The sequence below is a fragment of the Drosophila sulfurigaster genome, chromosome 2L (assembly GCF_023558435.1).
Source record: "Drosophila sulfurigaster albostrigata strain 15112-1811.04 chromosome 2L, ASM2355843v2, whole genome shotgun sequence".
NCBI lineage: Eukaryota > Metazoa > Arthropoda > Insecta > Diptera > Drosophilidae > Drosophila > Drosophila sulfurigaster.
In genome coordinates this window covers 25,609,480-25,635,948 of record NC_084881.1, presented here as the reverse complement: position 1 = coordinate 25,635,948, position 26,469 = coordinate 25,609,480, and the positions used below count along the sequence as shown (strand labels likewise).

The following is a 26,469-nucleotide window of genomic DNA, read 5'->3' as shown; positions in this document are numbered from 1 at the left end:
TTTGACTCAGCTGACACGCAGAGCTGTCAACAGCATGCAATTCATAGGTGTCAAGTGTGTGAACACATTTTTGACAAATCAATGCATCGACAACAAAAAATAAATGCCCAGCAAACTATATCAATATTATTAAAAATATTATTTATTAGTTTAGTTTAGCTGTTGTGCTGTAATTGCTGCGTCAAGCAGCTGGCGCGTCTGCTCTCGCTGCCGCTCGACAACCCTATGTTCGACGAATACTTTTCAATGCGCATAAAAAAAAGAGAAGAACGCAGCGTTTGTACAACAACGAAATTTTGCTAAAGAGCAGCGCAGGCAATTTCGGAAACGAATCTCATATTTTAGGCTTAGTTTAGTTACAAATTGCATTTTAATTCTAAGCAACGGGAAACGACTCGGAATTACGCGAAGCTTACGCAGTGTTAATAAATGAAAACTATGAAAAACTACAAAATCAAAAAGAAACAACTTCCGCAGACGTCAGCAGCAGCCGCAGTCGCCGTCGTTGAAGGCAAAGCAGCGCTCCAGCAGCAGCATCAGCAGTTTTAATAGGCGGAGAGCGATAAAAGTGAGAGAGACAGAAAGAGAGCGACAAAAAAAAAAAAACGTTAAAACAAATGCAAAATAAAATTCTGATTGTAATAATTTGTGATTGATTTGCGACGCGAAAACAGAGACGCGTTTCATTTGTTGTCCCGTTGTCATGCATTTTGTCACACAACAGCGGCAGCAGCAACAACAACAACAGCAGCAGCAGCAGCAGCAACAACAACAACAAAAATCATCATCCAATTCGTCGTTAGCATCCACAACAACATCCACATCGGCCGGCACACGCTTTGTGTCGCTCTGTAAATCTTCCAGTCAAGGTGCTTTGCCCAAAACCTTGGCCACCGCTCACAGTCTCTTTCGGCAGTCTTCACTCCAGCAACAACAACAACAGCAGCAACAGAAACACCAAAATCAAAAGCACAAACGCACAGCGAGTCTCAACCTGCCCATGTAAGTGTGACCCACAGCAATCGAAACATGTTTGTGTTCTACTTTTTTACTTGAACTACTTTTACATACTACTACAATCTTACCTACATTCATATATGTATAACGTATTATATACTTTTGGTGTAGGTTTGCATGCTCCTAATTTGCATGTGATGTATGTTCTTTCTATATACTCATGTAGTACATAAAATACATTTCCAATTTACATTCTATTAACTCTCGTAATCATAGGCTACGACTTATCAGCTCTAATGGCAAAGAGATAATCCCACAAAACTCTCAGTGCATTGCCTTTTTCCCTCTATCGTCCTATATACAGTATAGCGTACTTATTTTTATAGGTATTTTCAGTTCAAACTGGCTTTCGACTCCCAATTCTTTTAACTATTATACAAGGGCTCTAACAAAAGTTCGGAAAGTTTGTTGACTTTAAGACAGAGTACTTTTTTAATAAAGAACTTGAAATTTCATAGTTTCATTAAAATGAAACTGAAAACCGCAAAACTTTTGAAAAAAATCCTCGATGTACTCAGAATATAATGAGCTGGACTTAAGTGCCTTGACCTTATATCAAATATTACAGCTAAATCTGCTATACACAAAGAAGTCCAAATGACGCACAAAAAGATGAAGCTTAAAAATAAATACAAAGAAAAATATTTTCGATTTTTACTTCCGGTCAACTTACCACCGAACTTTTGTTGAGCACCTCGTAAATTGAAGTTTACAATGTTAGCATAATTCCCCTGAGGATCTGCATATTCCTATTTCTTTGTTTCTAAGTTTATGCTATGACAAATACCACATGGAGCTTTGGTTAGGAAAAAAACCTGGTTTCCATTTCGTGGAAACATTCAGTTCTTTGAGTACTCAACGTGGAGTAATACTATAAAAACAAGATATGTGAGTACGTGTTTACAGGTTTTATAATACAAAAGTAATAGCAGCAGGTAAAGAAATCGGTAGAAAGGTTTCATTTATATTTCCCTAGAAATATACACTTTATACAGTTCAAATATATAGATACAAGTTAAGGAAATTTATTTGAGTTTACAAAAATTTATAAAGATTTAAGGAAGTGAAGAAAAATTGGGTTTTAAGAATAGTATTCTAGCAATACTATAAATTAAGATTAAATGAAAAAATAGTTAAAAATATTATAAAAAAAACTCTTTCAAAACATGGGATTCTTTGAAATTCTTATTGTATAAGTTTGCGTTTGAAATTCTTCTATTTTTATTGGAGAACTAATGTTTTAAGTTATGGTAAAAGAATTATGATATATAGTATGATATTTTTGTTCTGCAAAATTTACAGTAACAAAAATAAATATTACACACATATGTATATGCGAATAAAAATGTAGAATTCTAATTGGCAGATTTGGTTATATTTTTGATAGGAAAGTTTTATAGAACGGGGAAAAAAAAACATGTACATATGGGAAGTGGTTAAAAATAGCCATATTATTTGTTGTTTTTGTATATATTTGTTTACTATATTGAAATGTAATAAGGAATATTGTATTTTTTGTAGAATTCATAAAGTTTGTGGGGAGTATTTTACGTCAGTTTCCAGTTGCTGCTTCTTCCTTTTTGTGGAGCAATTTGAAGGATTGCGCAACAGTTGCGCTTTTGGTATTTTGTAGCTTGGCATTTTCATGGTAAAATTTTTGCTAAAGCGTATTAATAAAAACCTCCATTGCCGACGCAATACTCGCAACACACACACAGTAGCAGCAACAACACTAATAAATTGTTGTTGTTGCTGCGTTGTTTATTTAGCCGGGTCTGTCGGGTTGTTCAGTTGTTCAGTTCAGTGTTCGGTGGTTCTCTCGCACATTTTGCGCCCGCTTTTTCTCCTCGAGTGCAAATTCAAACGTCGCGCTGAAATGACGTCTCCGTCAAGTCTCCATCGCCATCGCGTGTGTCTCTTGTTTTGAGCAGAAAGCTAAATAAAAAAAAAGAAATAACAAAATAGAGCAGCAAAATTAATTAAATAATTAACAAACAGTTTTTCGGTTGCGTTGCTCTTCTCTCTTCTTCTTCGCTGCCGCATAATAAGCATATTTAATATTATTAATGGCATTTGCCAAATGTGCTAAAAATAAAAACCAAAAAAAAACACCTTTTATTTTCCATTTCGTTTTGGTTCGCTTGGGTTTGCCGTGTATTTAAACGCGTTTCGTCATCATTTTTCCAATGATGACATACTTTTAGTACTCAGTCGAGAATGACCCACAACAACAGCAACAACAACGACAACAGCTGGAACAACAATAGGAAATAATAAACTGGCTATAAAGCGCAGACAACAATAATAAAAACAAAATGTAATACAAACTTTTTTTTTTCTTATTTTTGTTATTGATTTTTCGCATAGAGAATAACTGGTTTAGTTGGGCTTCTTTATAGACTGTGGATAGTTAGTTGGTTGTAGGGGTGGAGGAGGAAGGGAGGTCGACTAACGGTTAGTTTAGCTATTTCAACTATTACCCCCGAGTGGCAATTGCCACTGCCGCGTCATTGAGTCAATTAACTTGATTTCTAGCCATTATTTTCTATTATATTGTACAATAAGTTAATTATAATTGTTGTGTTGTGTTGTGCTTTGCGCGCATGTTGCATTGCCTTAGAGACACGCCTCAAAAACAATAACTTATCCGCCCCTCAAAACAATTCTAACCTTACTAAAAGTTCATAGTTCATCATATATTATATAGTTGCTTAGTTCGCTGTGACTCGAGTTGCTTTGTCTTAATTCGCATGTGCCGCTAGTTTTTGCTGTTAATGTATACAATGTTCTTATCTGTACAATCAGTTGAGTTGAGTACCTCTTGGTTTTTATTATTTCCATACCCTGTACTTAATGGGACAACGCAAGAGGTGTTTAGCATAACACAAATATTAAGTGTACAACAGAATTTTCAAATATCGAATATGGAAGTAAAGATTTCTTTTTTCAAAATAATATATATGTATATTCTTTACGAAGTGTACGACAAACTTCTCTTATTTCAAAATCATAAAGTTGATTTATTTATTTGAAATTAATATTTACTTTCTTTATTAAGTGTACGACAAACTTATTTTTTTCGTACACATAAATTTGTTATATTTATTTGATCATAATATTTGTTTTCTTTATGAAATGTAAGAAAAGCTCTTTTTTTCGATTTCTTTATTTGTTTTTTTTTATGACGTGTAAGATAATTTTTCGTGATCATAACGTTGATTTATTTATTTGAACTTAAAACATATTTTCTTTATGAAGTGTAAGACAATTTTGTATTATTTGAAAAACATAATTTGTTTTATTTATTTGACAATAATATTTATTTTTTTAATCATTTTTTTCGAAAACATAAATTTGTTTTATTTATATGATAATAATATTTGTTACCTTTATGAAGTGCAAGAGAAACTTCTTTATATTTTAAAATTACGAATTTCATTCATTTATTAAATATTAATTTTGTATATGATTCTAAGTGTTAGGAAAAATCTTTACTCCATAATTAGGGATAAAATAAATTTAAAGTATACAACAGAAGTTTTAAGTACCGCGAATATGAAATTTTTTTAAGAAAAATATTTCTCTAAACTTTAAATAATATTTGTTTTCGTTATGAAGTAGAAGTGAAACTTCTTTTTGTTTCGAAAGCACAAATTGGATTAAAATTTAATTACAATTTTTTTATTATGATCTTAGTGTTAGGAAACTTCTTTATTCCATCATTATGTAGAATATCAAATATTTCTATATTAATTTTTTTAGGCAAAGAGTTCTGTACTTTAGAATAATACGTCAGCTATACGTCTATATCAACTCAGTTAATTACAGCGCATTAAAATGACGCACAAACTAATTGAGAATCTTCTCCCTTGTTTTTCGCAACATGTTGATGATAATTTGATGCTTAGTCAAACGAAATTATCATTATGAGCTGATGTTCCCCCAACTTCCCATTCTCGGCCCCGATTTGTTTTCGTTTGTTTGTTTGTTTGTTGTTGCTCAACAAATACATATTTGAGTAGTTTATGAACTTGAACTGTGGCAACTGATAAGGTCGCTTCATTATGCTTTTTCTCCTCTCCCATCACAATTTGCATATAAACTGATGATGACAGTTGATTTTAACGAATGGGGAACTTTAACCACAAACTACTAGAAATACAATATTGTGAAGCAAACTACGTATTTCACAAGCTTTTCTTTGTTTTTTAGTAGTCTCTACTATGACTCAGTTAAGTTATCATCATATAAATTTTGCAGTCGAGCTATCATCTAATACAGGTGCTTATCTAAATAGATTGCCAAACGATGCAACAATGGCAATTAAACAGACAAAACAATTACGGAAACTGCCAACAACAACCACTAAAACCAAAAAAAAATAACACTTTTTTTTGTTATCAGCAACACGAGAGAATAGTTTGCTTTCCGACTAAAAAGTGTTGGGTGCGACTATAAACAAATGCTTTAACAATTATCAGTTATTAATTAGACCTACAGGGCTGTGAAGTGTGTGTAGGGGGGCGTCTTCAGAATAATAATAACACTTTAACTTTTCGAATTGTTGGAATTTGTAATTTTACAATTATTTTATTGCACTTGGAAAATGTACACTTGTTGTGCCGGTCAGAATAGTAGAACATATGTTATTACAGTAGCTTCTTTACAGTATAGGACAGCACAGGACGACGAATAGAGAAACGAAGTAGGAGGTTATTCGTCTTTGTGTCGATGCCTATCTGGTTTGGATGAATGATGAGGCAGATACAAATTAGGAGTGGTGACGGGCTTCCGGAATGGAAGAGTCACCCGAGATCTGCCACATCTGCTGCGTGAAGTTGTGTTTTCGCAGCTAACCAGCTTCGACGGAATATCCTCCGCCTCCCAAACTTTGGAGCTTAGTCTGTCGAGTTGATCGTCTGCTTGGATAGCGACTCTTGTCGAAAACGCAGAGACAGTTGTCGACACATTCTGGGAGACGGGGCCGGTGAGAATCAACCAAACACGGTTTGTTGGCCAAGGAGTGAGCCACAAATGTTTGGCCGGGTACCGCTCAGGATGACTGACGGAAGGATATCCGCGCCAATTAAGATGTCAATCTGAGCACCTTTGTAGAAGTTTGGATCTGCCAGTTCAATCGCTGGTAGATCCTTTAGGAACCCTTTCGGCACTCGGAATGATGGCTGCTTGTCTGCCAGTTGTGGAATAACGAACGCTGAGGTCTCGATGTGGAGCCTCGGCTTCGTTGGACAACCAATGCTGAAGTTGCATAACTTCTGCGGTTGGGCCGCAATTGCATGATTCAGCCCGGATACTTGGGCTTGCACGGATTGGAATGGCAACTTTATGCGCTGGAATAAACGCTCAGAAATGAAAGTCGCTTCGGACCCTGAGTCGATTAGTGCTCGTGCGGTGTATGTAGTACCTAGATGGCATACATTGACAACCGCCGTGCCGAGAAGGATGTTCTGAGCGTTAATGGCAAAGTAATTTTGTACATTTGTTGCTGATTGATTCGGAGTGGACTGTATGTTGGGAAGTGTGGATGGAGTGGAAGAGGCACCATTGTGGGCACTGTCGCCCCGATGGAGAAGAGTGTGGTGCCGCCTCTTGCATGTCAAGCAATTGTGCGCACTCGTACACTCTCGGAGTTGGTGACCTCTTGCGAAGCAGTTTAAACAGAGACTTTTCTGTTTGATGTAGCTCATCCGATCATTGACCGACATTTCAAGGAAGCTTGGACAAACCCGGACAGGGTGATTCTCTTTTGAGCACAAGTCACACGATTTGCCTCTCTGAGTGACTCGGGCCTTGAAAGAGTTAATTCGCTTTGAACTCTGCTGTGGACGGGATGGTCCAGCGGTAGAGTTCTGCGAGGTTTTTTGCGTCACGTCCTCAACAGCCTCGAGCGTACGATAACGCTCGTTGAGGAATGTGCTCATGTCCTGCCATGCGGGAATCTTGGTCTTGTCCACCAATGATTGCTCCCATAGTGAGAGTGTAAGTTTGGGGAGCTTGGATGAGCAAAGAAAGACCAGGATGCAGTCGGCGAAAGGACTAGAGACTGAAATGTCTGAGTGGTCAAGAGCGGTCAAGCACCGCTGAATTGTGCCATGCAGCTCCTTAATTGCTGCTCCAGACTCTTGCGAAACCGTGGACAGGTTGAAGAGAATTTTAACTGGCTCGTTATTAACAAGCGCTTATTTTCGAATCGCTCGCAGAGAGCACTCCAAGCCAACGCGAAACCATCGTTCGTCAGCGGAAATTTGGCTACGATCTCATTGGCCTCATCTGCGGTTTTTGAATTGAGATGGAATAGTTTCTCAACCGGAGTCAACCTCGGATTGTTGACGTAGATGGCCGTGAAAAGATCACGGAAGGTCGGCCACCGCAAGTAATCCCCACGGAATACTTCGATGTCGACTGGAGGGAGCCGGCAGCCACTGGAGTACACAGGAGGAGCGGATGCTTCACTCCTGGTTGATTCGGAAACTTGTGTAATTTGCCCCTTTACATGGGCGAGACACCGCTCATACACTGCATAGCAGTGGTCATATTTGGCCTCCATGGCCTGTATGCCTTCGTTGTCGCCGTCTCGATGCAGTGCATCAGCGCACTTGGCATAAGCGGTCTCTACACTGTCCCAGAGGGCTTGCAGGCGGTCACGACGGATCTCGTACGTGTGTACATTGTCGTCTTCGGCTGCAGGCCCTCTGACCCGACTCTCAAAGTGCACCAGTCTGTCAGAGATGGCGATGAAGTTGCTGAGAGCCATCGCACGGGTGTTGCTAAGTTTAGCCTGGACGGATCGTGTAGTTGCAGAAGAAGCAGACGGCGATGGACGATCAACTTTGACTCGGAGTTGAGCGGCAGGAGTGGCGGATTTGGATCCCGAAGGAGCGGGCGAAGCGGACGACAGGCGACGAGCTGTGGTCGGAAGCTTTAATGAAAGTTTAGAGTCCTTTTCACTCTTTTGGCTTTTGGACATACTACGCTTCGGCAGCCGAGAGCAAGCACAAAAAATGGAAAGGAACTTCGGCTATCACAGGATAGTGAACAAAGCCGACACAACTATATACGGAGTGTATATTGAATATATACGGAGTGTATATGGAATATATACGGAGTGTATATGGAATATATACAGAGTGTATATGTAATATATACGGAGGGTATATGTAATATATACGGAGTGTATATGGAATGTATACGGAGTGTATATGGAATATATACGGAGTGTATATGTGTGTAAGTGTCGTATATGGAAGTGTTCGTGTATGTATGTGTGTCGTATGTGGATGTATATGTGTCGTGTGTATATGTGTATATATATATGTATATATATATATATATATATATATATATATATATATATATATGGAGTGTAGTGGATCTACGCGCGTTTGTTTTTAATAGTGTGCAACTTCCTTGTTATTTAGAGTAAAATAACACGAAGAGGTTGCATACACTGGAGTGTGTCAAAAAGCAGACAAACGCGACACGACAGAAATGTAACAAAGTACATACAACAGCGGCCAAATAGGAAAATATAAGCGAACTCTTTTAAACTGTATAGATACTTACACATACATATACATATAAGGATATATATATATATATACTGTGCAAAGTATACACAAAGTAGAAAAGATTGCGGAAAGAAAGCCGGTAGAACGCTTATGTACTTATATATATGCTGTGTCACATATATATAATGTACAAGGAAAAAGAATATGGCGCGAACACGACACTTGCACAAAATGTATGGAGAATGTATGAAAGTGTATTACTTATCTTGAAAAAACCAATGCTATTGCTGGGGTCGAGCGAATCCAATCATATATCCGGCTCGAAGGACCAAAATGTGTAGGGGGGCGTCTTCAGAATAATAATAACACTTTAACTTTTCGAATTGTTGGAATTTGTAATTTTACAATTATTTTATTGCACTTGGAAAATGTACACTTGTTGTGCCGGTCAGAATAGTAGAACATATGTTATTACAGTAGCTTCTTTACAGTATAGGACAGCACAGGACGACGAATAGAGAAACGAAGTAGGAGGTTATTCGTCTTTGTGTCGATGCCTATCTGGTTTGGATGAATGATGAGGCAGATACAAATTAGGAGTGGTGACGGGCTTCCGGAATGGAAGAGTCACCCGAGATCTGCCACATCTGCTGCGTGAAGTTGTGTTTTCGCAGCTAACCAGCTTCGACGGAATAAAGTGTTTCACTGAATATGTATTTCCAATTAAATAGTAAAGTGTCAATTTACTTTATTCAATAACTAAACAAAGTTGTTGGGCGATTAATAAATTAATTGATAGTTGTCAAAACTAAATTTTTGGTAAACTAAGATAAGATAACATACATTTATATAATCCCTAACAAGTTTTATGGGCAATCGCTAATTCATAGTAGAAACAGTATTAGTTTTCTCACCGAGCAGTTTCATTATTTCCCGCATTTAAAAATTAATAATGCCCTTTTTTTGCGAAAATTGTAAATCCTAGTATAAAGCAGATTTTCACTGTCAATTACATTCGATAAGCGTTCATTCTTTTGTCAAATTGTTTCACGAAATCATAAAGAAACTAAGTTAGAAACCTACAGTCGAGTGCGCTCAACTGAGAGATACAAACTACCCATTTTTGATAAAAACGTGTTTGACAAATATACCAAAAATATACCACAACAATACTAAATGATACTAGTCGTACCAATTCGACTGTGATATACCGGCAACACCTATTTTTAATAAAACCGTAATCTACAAATATACCAAAAAATATACCACAAAATATACCAAAGGTTATATTTGGTATATCGATATTGTACTACATTTTTAATAAAAGCAAAACAGTGCGGCATTCTTCTTAATAATTATACAAATTAATATACCGAAAAAATACTAAAATGCTACTGTCGGGTAAGAAGATTGAACTTTAAATGCATTACGAATAAATTTGAAATTTCCAATTCATGTTCAAGTATTTTTCACAAATTCTAGAAAACAATTAGTTTCAACTCAATTTATAGAAGAATTACACAAGAAAGCTGTAAATTAAAAAAAATTTAATGAATCATTTAAAAAAAGAATACAGAAAATGAAAAATTCCCGCTAAAATGTGTAGAAAATCTATTCTCAATAGATGAGCTAAACAATTGAACAAAAAATTCTTTTGACAAATGCACTATGCATAATATAACATGATCTAATATGAATAATTGCCCCATTAACCCACGTGAGAACAATGAATGAATGAACGCCTGAATTCCACAAAACGATCCGTTTAAAGTTACTCATATGACGATGCACACAGAGCTTGTTATAGTTATTGAGGGGGACTCGTTAAAGTGGAGCAGAAAAGGTTTGAAATGGAAAATAGAAATGTAAAACAGCGTTTAATTTGACTGAGTGCAAACTCACATCAGCTGAATTAACTGAAAAAAGTTCAATTTGTATTGATAGATTAATAAATGTTTGTGGCATATTTTAAGGGAATTTCCAACACACTGAATAAATATTAATTTTGAATTTGCCAATTGAATATGGTAAAAAGTTTGACCCCTTTTTAGCCTGTTTTTTCTTTCAGTGCTTTGTTGACAAAGCATTTAAAAGCTATTTTATTGTTTATATATTGCTCTGCTGATCAGTTGAGAGACATTGAGCTGAAAGGTCTTGGTCACAATTGAGAGTAAATGTGGGAAGCATGAATCTATATCTTATCGCGCTTATCTCGCAGTCTGACTGACTTACTTAGTTATTGCGCTGGTACTAGGCACATAAAACAATAATAATAATATAGTATAACGTTGATGTGTGTGAGTGTGCGTGTGTCTTCATTGATTATCTGCGATGCGAGCGAGCGATATGCAATTAGGTTTATTCACCATTTCATTCTCGAGAAGCACTTCAAACGTTGAACAGCTGTGCGATGGGCAAAAAGCGTTTTAAAAAAGAGCCCTACGTGGTCTGGTAAAGTCAACAAGAGAGTTCAGAAAAAGTTCGAGGCTAAAAGCATGTATTCTTTATTTGTTTTGTGTTGTTTTTTATTTGTTTGGTTTGTTCCTCTTTGCCATTTGTTTTTTATTTCCTTGTGCATTTTATTGTAGGATTAAAGATATTGATATAACCACAACACCAACAACAACAACAACCACTGCATCAGCAGCAACAACTGTAGCAGCAGCAGCAGCAACCATAGCGACTGCAACTGCAACAACTTGTGCTGCAAGCAGCACTGAGCCTGCCAATGCCAATGCCACACTTGCCACAAACATGATTTGTGATGAGCAACAAACGCAACAGCAACAACAACAACACTCACAGCAGCAGCAGCAGCAACCATCGCAGCAGCAATCAGCAGCTCAGGAGCAACTGCAGCAACAGGATGAACTGGATGAAAAGTCCACACAAATTGCTAGCAATGGCGACAGGTAGGTTGCTCCCTCTCTTTCCCTCTCTCACTCTCTCTCTCTCTAACTCTTCAGCTGCTTGTGGATCCATGTTAAGTATACGCCGCATTTACTTTGTATCAAATTTTACTTATGCATGACTTTCTTGCTGTACTTTTTGCCTGCCTCATACACATTTAGACTCGCCAAGTTTTGCTATCAAGAACTTTACTCACGCTCTTTGTTTTTTTATAATTCTTTTTTAGGCGCGATTCCATTACCGAGGAGATCACAATTACCACAACCACAACAAACAGCAAACTATTGACTATTCAGGAAGCCGTTGGCATCGTTGAGCACAGCAACATTTCCATTTCCACATCCACATCCTTGTCTTCGATACAACAAACTTCCGCTGTCGTCGCCGCAACAACACTAACAACACCAGCAACAACAACTGCAGCAGGAACAACAGCAACAGCAGCTTCTTCCGTTGCTGCCACCGAAGTGACAGCAACTGCGCTTCAACGTCGTGAATCTGTCAGCAGCAACCACAGCAATGGCAGTCACAACCTAGCAACAGTTGCAACCAACAGCAACGGCAACGGCAGCAACACAGTTGCTTCTCAGCCCACGCCTAGCATAAATATTATTCAATCGGAGTCGAGGAACGATCTTCAACAGCCTTTGCAATCGCAGAGCGTCGATTCCAACGGCTCGGGTGCCGCTCAAGCGGGCAGCTCGTGCACTGACAGTCCCAGCAGTCGCAAGAGTTCGACCAGCTCCAAGGGCAAACCTGCCAAGTTATCCACCTCGAGCAGTGGACGCGATGAGGTGAGTGTGAAAGAAAGGGATTCAATAATTAATAAGAACCTTGAAGGAACTTTGCTTGAGTACTGTTAACTTTTTAAGAATTTTATAGTATTTTGTGAAAGTTTTTGAGGATTATAGAGTTTCTTTGTATATAATATTTTCCCTTAAAAAGCAAACATTCGTTTTAGCTGAGATATTTTTTTTCCTCTGAAAATAAAAAGTTTAAGTTGCGATACTTGTTTTCTCTCCACAGTTTCCCTTAAAAAAAACATTCTTTCTAGTTGCGATACTTTTTAAAGTCCCCATTAATCAATGTTCCTTAAAGGAACTCTTATACATAGAAATTACTACTTTGTTGTAATACTTTTATCATGAATTATTTCCTTTACAAAAATCTTTACTATTTAGTCTTATCACTTTTCAAAAGTTTCATAAACAGAAGGTCATTAAAGGATCATAATTAGCTATCTTCAAGAACTTACTAGTTAGTTGGTATACCTTTTAAGGTTTATGTTATTATTTAGTCGTAGTAGGTTTTGCAAATAGAAGTTCCTTTAAGGAACACGATAAGACTATATTAAAGAAATAACTTCTTAGTTGTAATACTTTTTTTTGTTGATTATATAAATTCAATTTAAAAAGAAATTAAATAATAATAGTAGTACTTTATCAGAGATAGAATTTTCTTATTATATCATATTTATTATAAAGCTGCAATTTGAAAAAGAAATTACTTTTCTTCGTTTGCAACATCTTAATAAAAATAATCTTTAATCATATGCTTTATTTAAGATTTGTAGCTTCCATTTAAAATAAAAAGTTTTGCTAAGTTACACTTCAATAGTGCCATATTTGCGAAAGTTCATTGAACTATGTTCTCCAAAATCATAAAATTCAAAATTTCCACCTTAAGCCATAAGCTTCAAATATAGCAGCTTTAACCACTGAGCTTTTTCCAAGCTTGTGATACTCAATACAGCTTTTCAAGTCATGTTTAAAAGTTCCGCCTCAAAATGTTTGTTATTAGCCAACAAAAACAATTAATTTTTGTTTATTCTTTGGTTCTCTATTCAGCTTTTACTCTCCCACTCTCTGTGTCTATTTCTCGCTATCTATCTTCTGCTCTTGTCTGTTGTGAAAGCTCACAAGCTTTCATTATTTATGGTTGCTGTTTCATTAGCACGTCACAGGTCACAACCAAATGCGAAATGTGTTAACTGCGGCAATAGTAAACATCAGAGACAGATGCTCTCAGTCTGCTGATAATGTATCGAGCGACAAACAGCTCGTTGATGGATACCTCGTAGATCATTTGGTGAATAAAATGCGGAGAAAAAACAGCCGTCGCTCTAGTGTAGACTTATCGAATTGACAAACTAAATGCTCCGGTTTCTGTTTTTTTTTTTGTGAGCTGTCTGAGGCCGCGGCACTGATTAGAATTACCCTACAATGTTGACACACGAAACGGGGGCAAAAATATAGCTAAGAGAGTGTGATAGGCGAGTGAATACCACGTAATGTGATACTTACGTTTTCAAGAATAAATTAATGCTAAATACTTAAAAAAAAAAAGAAACTACGGAATTAGTATATATAAAAATGTTGTTTTTGAAAAATGATTATTATTATTAAAAAACGAACACAATTCCTTATTGCATTGAGATGAGCCAGATATAATAATAATTATTTCAAATTGAAGGAAAATATTGATATATTTTATTAAAATATCTCAAGTAAGAAATCAAAAAGCTTCTTTACCAAAATCTGAATATCTATAAAGACTATTATGATTAATTAAATAGAAAAGCTAAAGAGTATGAAATATATTAATAGGAAATTTAAATTATTTATGATAATAAAATTCAGAAAAATTATAAAAAAAATAGTATAAAGATAATATATATATTCATTATATTTAGAAGTTAATATTTAAAATTAAATTTCGCTACGCATAAAAGAGAATTAACTATCGAAAAATTATTTATATCAACACTTTGCAATCTAATTTTAATAGAAGCAAAAATATTTCTATGTCAATATGGAAACTTGTCATACCCACTGTTAGACACTTCAGGGCTACAAGGTACTGTAGAAAATAAAAAAGCAAAAGCTCCATGGCTGCCACCAAAACTTATTGGTCGAAGCTTTGGCACCGATTGATAACGTTCCTGATATTGTGAATTTGTCATGTTGCCATTAGTTTTTGGTTTTTTTCCCCGTTTTTGGCTCTCTTGGCGTTGCGAATCCAAGCGAACAAGACGCGATTCAGTGGCCAAAAAGTTGTCGAACGCATCACATAGATTATACAACACGCGCTCTACAAATATATATAAATACCAACAACAAATAAAATAATAATAAAACAGCAGAAAAAAAAATATTAGTATTGCCGATAAACCGCTCGTAAAACGTGTTTGTCTTGGCCACAAAAAATATTGATAAGCAGCCACCAACCACCTGTTGAGACCCTCACAAACAATTCCAACGAATTTTTGTATGATTCAGTACTTGAGTTTCATGAGTAATAAATAATTTAATGATATCCCATAACAATTGCAGGATGCGCAGAGCAAACTAAGTGAACCGGGTGCAATAACTGAGAGCCATTTTGTGAGAGGAGAAACACACGTGAGCAGCAGCTCGACATCGAACGAGAAGCCAGCCAAAGGCACATCACGTCTCTCGGAGCGGGCCAAAAAGAAGTCGTGGTATAACGTCATCTATCCCAATTACAAGTCACGTGCCGAGGACTTTAAGAAACTCTTCAAAGAGGTGCCCAACGATGAGCGCCTGATTGTTGGTGAGTTTTTGTCTATTTTCAAAGTTTGGAGGTGTGAAAGACGAAAGTCAATAGAAATCCATTTTTATTTTTTGTTTACCAACTATGACTTGCTAAATGCTTTTGTAATTCTCGAAATGTTCGATTCAAATTTGAGTTTTATAAAGTCAATTCAATAATGATATTCTCAACTCGTTTTTGCGTTGTAATTAAATATGATTGAAATTGTATTTTTGATTTATGGCTTGATGTAATGATGTCATATCAAAATAATCTTATCAAAGTCAAGTTACTTTGCATTGAGTTTATCTACGCAACTCTTTAAAAGCTTAATCCACAATTGGTAGAATCGATTGTTGGTTATTTATGAACACTTCATTTAGTTGCATAGATAAACAAAGATAAAAATGGGCAACTCAATATGAGTAGCAAAAAGTACAGAGAGAAATATTTCTAGACAAGTTTGCAGAATAAAATCAGTTTGCTTAAACAAAACTGACTAACAAGTCTTCACACCTCTACACTTCGAATAAACTCCTTAAGAACACCTCAACTAATTGAATTTCCTTTATTTTGCAGACTATTCGTGTGCACTGCAGCGAGACATCTTGGTGCAGGGACGTTTGTACGTGTCACAGAACTACGTTTGCTTCCATGCGAACATCTTTACCTGGGAGACGTATGTGAGCATCAAATGGAAGGATGTGACAGCCATCACGAAGGAGAAAACAGCGCTGGTAATACCGAATGCCATCTCCATATCGACAGTTTCGAAGGAGAAATTCTTTTTTGCGACATTCGCATCGCGTGACAAGTCATTTTTGATGCTCTTTCGCGTCTGGCAAAACACGTTGATGAATAAACAGTTTTCACCCCAAGAGATTTGGCGTTATGTGCACAATTGTTACGGCGAAGAATTGGGTCTAACCACGGACGACGAGGACTACATTGATCCCACACTGGACTCGGATGATAAGGAAACGGATGTAGATTTTCAAACAGCCATCGAGGATCTTGGTGGCGAACAAAGCAACTCGAATCAGAGCATTAATCAGACATCGTCGCAGCCACAGCAGCAGCAGCAGCAGAGTGGAAATAGCAGCGCAAGCAGCGGTGGGGGAAACGCAACCACACGCAAATCGAAAACGAAATACTTTTTCAATTCAAGCAAATCATCCAATCTGAATTCGTCGGCCAACGCCTCGGCCAGTGGGTCGGACAATAAGGCGAGCGACAGCACGCGCAAGTCCAATAAAAAGATGAAGGCCAATGCCAAGGAGCTGACGCTCAGTTCGGTGAAGGCCGCCGAGCAAACGGTTGCCGTCACACTCAGTGTACCAGCCAGCAGCAGCAACAGCAACAACACTGGTGGCAACAATCCATCCATCAGCAACAGCAATGGCACCACAACAACAGCAACAACAACAGCAGCCAGCACAACAACTACAACAACCTCCACGGCCAGTGGCGGAGTTGCTAGTGGTTCAGTTGGAGTAACTACTTCGGATCGCAAGAGCAGCGACAAAGCCAGCAGCCATGGCTCAGCAGCAAATGTCTCAGAGGCCAGTCATTGCTTAGAGTCCAAACGCAAAGTTGTCAAAAATCAGCGACTTCGCGACGTAGACTGCAAAAACGATGAGGCAGGTCCCACAGACGTCTCGGATTCCTCCGATTCCGAGGAGAACAGTGTACCGTAAGTGAAAATTAAAACGAATTAAGTTGGAGTAGCTTAATTGTTTATATTTGATTTTTATATACTACTTAAATCTATTATTAGACGTTTTCTGCTTTGCATTTTATTTTATATATTACTTATAGACTTATTAGACTTTTTCTGTATAATTAATTATAATACCAAAAACAACTATATCTCGCATAGCGGCCACATTGTTAGTACCAAATTTGTGTTAGCGGCATATTTTCTTATTTAACAGTCATATGCACAAAATTGAAGTGCAGAAAATAATATCAAACACTAATGTTAAACTACTAATGCTTTACATAATTCCTTTAAGTTCTACACAAATTTATTTACGGTTCTAGTTGAGGCCGTTAAATGAGATAAGCAAGTATTTGGCATTCCTCTTTATGGTTTTTGTTGCTTAATTTGCGGAAGTACTTTTATTAATGCTTATCTTATTTCTAAGCAATTCTGTTTGGAAGTACATTTTAAGAAACATAATTTAAAGTTGAAATAAACAATACTCTTTTAACCTAAAATTATGTTTCTTAAAATGTATTTATAACGTATTTTAATAAGATATATTTACAAACTTAAATTTAATTGAAACAAAAAATTATTTATTAACTATTTAATATGAATATAATTTGCACTTGGCGAGTTACCTTCATTTTTATTTATATTTTCTTTTCACACTTTTATTTTAATTTAAAATCTACCTCTTGCCTCTTTTTAATCTATAGGAAACACTTTTATGGTAGATTAGTTTCTTTTGCCGTAATCAATTTCCTATCTTTGTTTCCAGCTTTGTGCCCAGCACGGAATGTACGTCGACACACGAGGGACGTCAAATTGTGCACGCAATTCTGCCCATTCGTGTGGATACGCTGTTCAATTTCCTGTTCTCGAAATCGAAATTCCTCACCGACTTCCATGAGATGCGCAAATCCACGGATCTCATAATGGGCGAGTGGCAAAAGAATGAAGAGGGCCAGAACGTTCGACTGGTCAATGTAACTGTGCAATTGGCCGCATCCGTGGGTCCCAAGACCTCAAAGGTGAGTGCAATTGGAACTATATTTTAATGTGCTTAATTGCCTCGAGTTTAAACAAGTAAGAGAGCTACACTCGAGCACACTCGACTGTGAGATACTCGCTACACATTTTGAGTAAGAGCAAGACAGTGCGGTATTATTCCAAAACTACAAAAATACTTAAATTATACATAAGGCTAAATTTGGTATATTAATATATAACTTCATTCAAAATGTACTAAATATTAAGGTATGTTGATGGATATATTTGTTATATTGATACGCCTCTACATTTGAAATATATAAAAATACTAAAAATATACTGAATTCTAGATTTTGTATATTGATATAGTACTACATTTAAAATATCTTAAATTCTAATATATGTCAAAGGCTAAATTTAGTATTTTAATATAGTACTGCATTCCAAAAATACTAATTACTAAAATATACCGATATGTAATGCGAATTCAATTCAATTCATTCAAATTATACTCATTCAATAAAAGTAAAACAATGCGGTATTATTCTTAGAAAATATCGTATTAATATTTTACACCACACTGAAGGCTAAATTAATATATTGATAAGGTACTACGTTGAAAATATTATAAATTGTAAAACATATATAATATAAATCTATAATTGGTATATTGATATAGTTCTACATTCAAAATAAAACATACCAGCTTGTCAATATTCTTGAGGTTAAGCTCATTATTCAGCATTACTAAGCAACATTTATTAATTATTATTATTTCTATTTCAGGTCACGGAATACCAAACGATGCGGGAGTGCAGCAAACCTGGAGAATTGTACTCCATTGATGTGAACAGCGTCAATGCGGGCATTCCCTATGCCGATAGCTTTAGCGTGCTCATTCATTTCTGCCTGGCGCGGTAACTAGTTAATGATTAATATTAAAATTCCCATATTAATTGAATTACTTTTCTCATTCCTAGCACCGTGGATGATCATACGATGCTGTCGATACATGCACAAATCAAGTACAAGAAATCGATTTGGGGCGTTGTCAAGGGTTTCATCGAGAAGAACACTTGGGCGGGCATCGAGGATTTCTTCTGCGCTCAGCTGTCTGCGTTGCAGAGCGAGACGTGCATACCGCCGGCGAAGGGGAAGGGTCGCCGTCCCAGACGTGGTAAGCATATTGAAAATAATAGTTTAAGCAACAGCAACATACAGAAACCAAACAACAACAAGTACAAGACAAGTAACAACGAAAAGCAACAAATGAGCAATGCAACAACAATTACAACAAAAACTGAAATTGAAAGCAGAACCAAAACCAAAAATACGTTAACAAATAGTATAAAAAATACAATTACAAATACACTGTCAATGCCAAATGCCATTGCTATTGCTTCTTCTAACCACACAAAATGCACGCACCATCCACAACAACAACTTGAACAATTACCATGTCAAATGTAAACAACAACAAAAGCTACAAAACAACACACACAGGCCTAAATCAACTGCAATTGGTTACATCAGCAACAACAACCACGACATCAACAACTACAACAACAGCCACAACAATGTTAACAGCAACAACAACCACCAAAACAACAACTACAACAACAGCAAGCAGCACGGACAATGACAACAGTAGACGCTCGACTTGTCATCACTCACATCAACATCTACGTCCACATCGTCATCATCATCATCATCATCATCACCGTCATCATCATCATTCACAGCATCATCAAACTGTTCCTCGTCTTCATCATCATCATCAAGAAGAAGAAGAAAAATCTGCTCATCATCCACCACACCAACCTCATCATCATCATCATCATCATGACCATGATCATGGCGAGCAGCAAGTGCAGCAGCATCTTCAGCAACAGCAACAACAACATTCAAGTGTCGACTCTCATCCGCAGCATCGTAAGGCCAAATTGCACACATGTCCAGAAGGTATATTGGCGATTAACAATCTCTCGATCAGTTCAGTTATGATGTTGGCAGTTGAATGCCATTTAATGCTATGTACAGACTAGCAGATACCCTTTACTTAACCTCTTTCAACTAAAGTGCGCCTGCCAATTTATGTTTTATGTTTTTGTTCAAATTTGTTGCCGGCATTGAAAGTGTAGTTAAGAGTGTAAAATACTATTTGAGAAGTAACTCAGTATATTGCAAATTGTTTAGTATATCAATTTAAAATCAAATTAATTTAAATTAAATTTAAATTATTAAGTGATTTTTAGAGTAGAATATAAAAGAGAAAAAAATACTATCGAAAAACTAGTGTCTAAATAGTAACTCAGTATATTGCAGGCTGCTTGGTATATTACTATAAAGTATATTGGGAAAATCAGAAGAAGCTCTCTTAATTCAATAATTTTTAATAAGAAAGATAGAAAGATAATTAAAAGGTTTATCAAAGGAAATTATTTATACCATAAATTTAGTAGATTTTTATGCAGTATTCATTTGTCTCAAAGCAGTAACTTGTTCAGACTATTTTCACAACTTATAAGAACCTATTTCTAATTTAGCATGTATTTAGTTTGAGTACCCACTTAATAATGTAATTGTAATTAATTCGTAAATAGTAAAAAGTATTTTACTTAGAATCTATATTGTAATATTGAGATTGCTATAACTTCTGAGAAATGCTTTACTTTGAGATCATTGTAATATTGAGATTAATGTAAATACTGAACAGTATTTCTGTTTAAGATTATTGTAAATTCGAGATTTTTGTGCGAATTTTTGATTAGAATTTAAAGGTTAAAGAAATAGAATTTAAAAAAAACTAGTGTTTAAACAGTATCGCAACTTGTTGAGTATATCGCTTTAAAGTATACATATTTCGAGAATCGTATATTGTAGGTTGTTCAGTATATCGTAGTAAAGTGTATTAAGCAAAACAAAAAGGTCTAAGAAAGTACTTTACCATCTTTATAGTAAATATGAAATCTTGTTAAAAAGGTCTAAGCTGTAACTGAAGATTTTGTTAAAGCACAACAAAGTTGAGATAGAAATGGCAATAGCAACTTAGCTCGCAACATTGGCTGTTTCATCGTTTGTTTAAAGCGCTTATTGTTTAATGTTTTTCATTATTTTTACTGTAATTGTTGGAATTGTTGAGAAACATTTGCTCGCTCGTATTTGATTTATGCATTTAACTGTTGTGTTGTGTTGTTTTGGTTGCCTTCGCTGCATTGCATTGCGCACATTTACAATTGATTTATGTTTTTATCGTTTTTTAATTGAATCATTTATTCTTTGGCGCCTCTCCCCATGTGCTGCAACTCGTTGCAGGTACCGCCACACAAATACGCCCCTCGGAGGAAGCAAACAGCGGCAACCAGGCACAAGTTGGCAAAACCGAAACACTGGAAAAATGGGACACCAAATTGCTATCGGGCGCAGCACACGGCCAACATGCTGCTGCTGGTGGCCATCATTTGGCTGCTGGCATTGGTGTTGCTGGTGGGGCAATCGGTATTGGTGGTGGTGGTGGTGTTGGTGGCGATAAGCAGCAGCAACAGCTCCAGCAGCAACAGTTGGCGGCACAACAGCAGCAACAACAATTGCTGCTGGCTGCCGGGGGCCAGATGCAGGATAAATTTCGATACAAGGGCTTATCATTGTTTGTTATATTGTTGATGTGCTTGCTGCTGGCATTAAATGTGATATTATTACTTAAGCTCTGGAAGCTGGAGGAACACATTGATGTGGATCTCAGTCGGCGTGCCCGCATGCCCAGCTTGGCAGCTCTCAAGTGAGTAAAGATAATGATTTTCAAATTGTATATCAATGCTAATTATTCTATTCTATTGTAATGACAGAGAATTACCGAATACGAATCAAGATTGGCTGGAACTGTTGCGTCAGCAGGAACTGTCGCATGAATCGGAGCTACGCAAATGGCATCAGGTGCTCCAAACGGCGATTGAGCTGCTGAAAAAGGTGAGCGTCGTGTGCGAAAAGATCTACAATGATGGCGAGCTACGTCAGAGCATCGAGTCGATGCACACCGAATTCTAAGCATCTAATTAAAGAAGAAAAGACAACAAATTAATTGTAATTCATATTCATAGCAGAGATCAAAGTAAACCAAAATCCAAAGAAATTAATTCTTAACTTTAAGTACACAATTTATATTTTTATTTTTATAATTTTGATATGTTTTCTAATGTTTCATTTCTGTTGTTTGTTTTGTTTCAGACTGAAAAGACTTTGGCCGAAGTCATGATACCCTAGCAGCCCCTTTCAGCACAACTCTCCCCCCTCTCTCCTCCCAACTAATTAATTCCACACACAAAAGGGCCAAAATTTAGTTACTTTTGGTTTCTTGCGGCTTCGTGATCTTGTGTTAAAAACAAAGCCACCAAAAAGCTGAAATTGAATTTCACAATTAAAAAAAAATAGTCACAAAAATAATGAAAAAGAGCGAGAGAATTATTTGTGTTATCGTTTAAGTAGCTTTGATTTTAGTTTCGTGTAATTTAATGAATTTAATTCTCCTTTTACAACAATTTTAGTTAGCTAGCTCTTAAAATTGTTTTTAGTCGCTGCATTTATGTTTATCGTTTTGCAAAGTATTTCACACACACACACACATAAACACTTACAACAAGATTAACAAAAAATGCGCCTTGAATTTTTGTTTTAAAAAATTCATTTAAGAAAAAGTATAAATAAAAATATATAAAGAGAAAAACAAAAGAAAAACAATTCCATGTCTGATGAGCGCAAAAGTCGATTTTTGTAAATTTGATATAAATTATACCAATAAATAAATTATAATAACAAAATTTACACAAAGAAAAAGAAAACAAATTATAAAAAAAACCAATAATATTTATGTACAATATTTTTGTAAAACTTACCAATCCAAACTGCAAAATGTGAGCAATGTTTTTTACGACGATATTTTTTGTTGTTTATCTTTTTTGTAACACCTCTTAACTCCTTTTTGGCGCCCGTTTACAGTAAACCATAAAAAAGATGAATAAGAAACAAAAACTATTAAATATAAATGCTAAGCAAAAACACAATTGATTGATACCGATGTCATACTATATAGAGATATATACCATACTATATATATGTATACATGTACTACATTATTATAATAGAGGAAAGAAAGTATTGTTAGTTTGTAGTTGTTGCATTTTAATGGAAATCCCAAGAAACTGAATTGAATTGTTGGTAAAAACGCAAAAAACCCATTCACACAAATAATGCAAAATATGAGAGATCACAAAACATATTCAAACATTCACATCATATGCATGCTATATACATATTGGAAAAGTCGAGAAATCGAAGCGTCAAATTATAATTGAGCCGTTGCAAATTGGCCTAAACAAAAAAAAAAAAAAAAAAAAAAAGGAAATGAAAACATTCTGTCACAATTTATATGTGTAGAGCAACAACATTGTTAAGCTGCTGTAATAAAAAGATTCTAATTTATTATATAAAACAGAAAAATAAAAAACCCGATTATGTAATTATAAAAAAAAATCAAGCGTAATTTCGAAGCGTTGAATTTTGGTATACACAATATAATAACTATTGTATTTATGATTTCTGGGAGTTTGGTATATTTTGACCTTTATGATATATTTCGAATGTCGTACTTCATCGACATATCAAATTTGGCTTTCAGTCTATTTTATTATTTGTGGGGTATATTTATTCGGTATATTTTAAGAAAAATACCACACTATCGTGCTCTTATTCAAAATGGTTGCCGGGTTTCTCACAGTTTATTGTGAACCACTTCTGAATGGATCGAAACCCTAAATAGTTTCCGTTATATTTGTATTAGGTTCCATAGATCTGTTTGTTAATTATGTGTATTTTCTTATCCCCTTTTGTCCACTTGTTAATTGAAATATAATTAAATTAACGAAATACGCGATTCAAATTTTGCAAATATTTTTAATGTGTATTCAGAATTGAAAAGTGAAATTAAACAGAAGAATCGGCTGACTTAAATCTATAACATCGATATTGTAAGAACTGCTAAAAACTCCATTTGCATTTCGCTTTACACAATGCTTTTTTCAAGAACTTCTTTCCGCTGCATTGTTTAGCGCATTGTTCTTTGGTGATCAGCTGATTGTTGAGTTCTTCATTGTTCTTTTTACACTTATCTAAAGAAAAAAAATAATATAGGTTGATTAATTGGTCTTGAATTGATTTCTTTTAAAGAAGATACCTACCCAAAACTTTATTCAATTCGTTAATAGTCGCATTTTTAGAAGTGGTCTCAAGTTTTTGCGATTCCAATTGATTTTTACATGATTCGACTAATTTGTTGTTGTTCGAATCCTTTGTTTTATAAGAATCTACCACAGCAAAAAGTGTTGAAATTAGACTATTGTATCATTCAATAAAACATACCAAGTTCTGTTTGGATCTCCTCCCTATTCTTCTGACATTGGTCTAGAATGTGGAATGTAATTAGATTTTTCAAATTTAATATACTTAAGAAGATACTTACTCCATAGATTGTGATTAAACTCAGCTACATTATTCAGTTCCTTAATAGTCACAGTCTTATAAGTGGACTCATTTCTTTGCGATTCCAAATCATCCTGACACGATTCTTTAATTGACACAATTTTGATTGGTAATTATTGTATTGTATCAAAGTGATTTACTTACCTAATATTATTTGTTGATTACTTTGATATTCTTTGAAGCTTTCATCCTTCAATTTTACTAAATTCGTATTATTTAATTGACATTCATCTGGAAAAAAGGTATTTTCTATTAGGTTTATTCAAATTAAATATTCAATCTAGCGTACTTAGTTTCTCTTCGACTGATTTCTTCTCCTCTTCTGTTTTTTGCATATTTCTTTTGTTCTCTTGACATTGATCTAGCAAAGTTAATAAAACTTCTATAAATTCTGCGATGTAAGAATCAAAAGGGAACACTTACCCAACAGATTTTTATTATTCTCAGCTACTATTTCCATTTCTTTAATTCTGGCACTCATATAATTCGCCTCATTCCATTGAGATTCTAAATTATTTCATAGGTTTAAGCGAGAAGATTTCAATGGTCAGTGATATCTCAAAGTTGTATTCAATTAAATAAAGTGAACACTTACCCATCAGTTTACGATTAGCCTCAGCTTCTTTTTTCATATCGTCAATAGCCACATCCTTTTCGATGGAACCATTCCATTCTGACTCCAAATCCATCTGACACGATTCTATAAGAGAGCAGATTTGCATTCAGAATTGTATTAACAAGTTAAATTCCTATTGTTAATTCGCATTCATTTGAAAAAATATGAAAGTGTAATAATGACTGAACTTACTTTGTTTCTTTTCCAGTTCATTAATTGTATTATTGAGGTTCGGAGCCTCATTATATGATTGGTCCATATAATTGGGACATACTATCTGTGGTGGATTGTTTTTTAGATTACCTATTTTGTGGAATGATTATTTATTATTAAAATTTTCAAACTGTGCGGTAATAGTTTATAAAATCTTACTCTGATTATTTGTATTGTTCTCGTACGATGATATACTTAATTGCAAGCTCTTTATTTCTAATTCTTTCTTTGCAATTTGCAATTGGAAATCTTCCAGAAGCTTTAGTTTATCTTCAACGTTATTCGACAAGGTGTTTATTTCAAGTTTTTTCTTTTCAAGTTGGTTTTTGTAGTCTTCTATTTGTTGATTAGCTTTGTTCGTTTTTTTAATTTGCATTTCCAGCTGCATTATTTTATCTTCTATTTCAGCTCTTTGGCTAGCAATAAGTTCATCTTCAATCGAAAAGGTCCTTATTTCGGCTCCTTGCTTTTCAATTTGTTTTTTATATTCGTCGAGTTGCTGATTAGCTTTATTGGTTTCATTTATTTGAAGTTCCAGGAGCAATATTTTTTTTTCCATTTCTCCACATTGCTTTAATTGATTTTCCTCAGGTGCGATGGGTACTTTTTTAGAATTTTTTACCATCCAATTCCTCATTGCATCTAGTATTGGATCAGAAGTATCCGGAAATAATTCTTTATCTTGGCTCGCCGTGCATCTTGGCACGAGAATAAATAATACTGCCAAAAATTTCAAAAATGTCTGCATCTTTTTTTATATATGTATCTCGGTTTTTAGAAACACGCTTGCTTGCTTTTCAATGCCGTTTAGAACTGTAACTCGCTTCTGAACTAAAGAACTCTTTTATACTAAATAACGGTCTTCTTTTTGACGCATTTCTTCAAAATTTTCGTACGTAGAAACGAATTTTTACCCACATAAAATTTTGATGTAAGATTATTTTAAAATGAGTCATTCATAATTCTGTTGAAATAATTTAAATTATATCCCTTCTTATTATTTGGGAGTTATATTTCCCAAAAAAATCAACAGTTAAACGAAATCTTATTAGGCGAGATATGAAACCAGAACAAAATAAGCGATTTCACTTTAGCTACAGTGGAGTGCTCGACTTTGAGATACTCCGCAATAAAAGCAAAACAGTGCAGTATTATTATAAGTAAGAAAGCTACAGTCGAGTGTGCTCGACCAAAAATACCATAAAAATACCGAAAATATACCAAACCCCTAGTAAGTAGTCGTTTTTGCCCATACAAAAGTATTTCTTTAATAACTTCGACAATTTTTTCAGCTCGCAACCAAATCACAATTACAATAGCTATTATTGTATATACCAAAATTCGTGACAGGGGCGAAAGTGGGCGTGGTAAAAATTTGAAACAAACTTGATCTGCGTGCAAAC

At 35.3% G+C, this 26,469-nt stretch overlaps 2 protein-coding genes across 7 annotated transcripts; one reads left to right on the top strand and one right to left on the bottom strand.

Moving 5' to 3' along the window:
- Positions 1 to 147: 147 nt before the first annotated feature.
- LOC133850969 (protein Aster-B) lies at positions 148 to 23,110 on the top strand. 6 transcript variants are annotated; one of them, XM_062287244.1, is made up of 11 exons: positions 151 to 1,002; positions 11,135 to 11,458; positions 11,683 to 12,250; positions 14,789 to 15,029; positions 15,588 to 16,701; positions 17,495 to 17,747; positions 18,493 to 18,623; positions 18,687 to 18,883; positions 21,022 to 21,484; positions 21,552 to 21,672; positions 21,931 to 23,110. In XM_062287244.1, exons 1-11 carry the CDS (start codon positions 704 to 706, stop codon positions 21,964 to 21,966), a joined length of 3,747 nt encoding a protein of 1,248 aa, XP_062143228.1. In that variant the 5' UTR covers positions 151 to 703; the 3' UTR covers positions 21,967 to 23,110. The 6 variants fall into 6 exon arrangements, 5 of the variants coding, with proteins under 5 accessions (XP_062143232.1, XP_062143228.1, XP_062143231.1 ...); XM_062287246.1 differs by lacking the exon at positions 151 to 1,002 and adding an exon at positions 3,318 to 3,334; XM_062287245.1 differs by lacking the exon at positions 151 to 1,002 and adding an exon at positions 10,942 to 10,997.
- Positions 23,111 to 23,632: 522 nt separating this feature from the next.
- On the bottom strand, positions 23,633 to 25,334 carry LOC133843650 (kinesin-like protein KIF20B). The gene is made up of 10 exons (XM_062277292.1): positions 25,226 to 25,334; positions 25,046 to 25,156; positions 24,833 to 24,937; positions 24,661 to 24,744; positions 24,527 to 24,598; positions 24,382 to 24,468; positions 24,218 to 24,322; positions 24,118 to 24,159; positions 23,937 to 24,062; positions 23,633 to 23,867 (listed from the first exon to the last, which is right to left on the bottom strand). The coding sequence occupies exons 2-10, from the start codon at positions 25,110 to 25,112 to the stop codon at positions 23,737 to 23,739; spliced, it is 819 nt and encodes a 272-aa protein (XP_062133276.1). The 5' UTR covers positions 25,113 to 25,156; positions 25,226 to 25,334; the 3' UTR covers positions 23,633 to 23,736.
- Between the last annotated feature and the right edge of the window lie 1,135 nt (positions 25,335 to 26,469).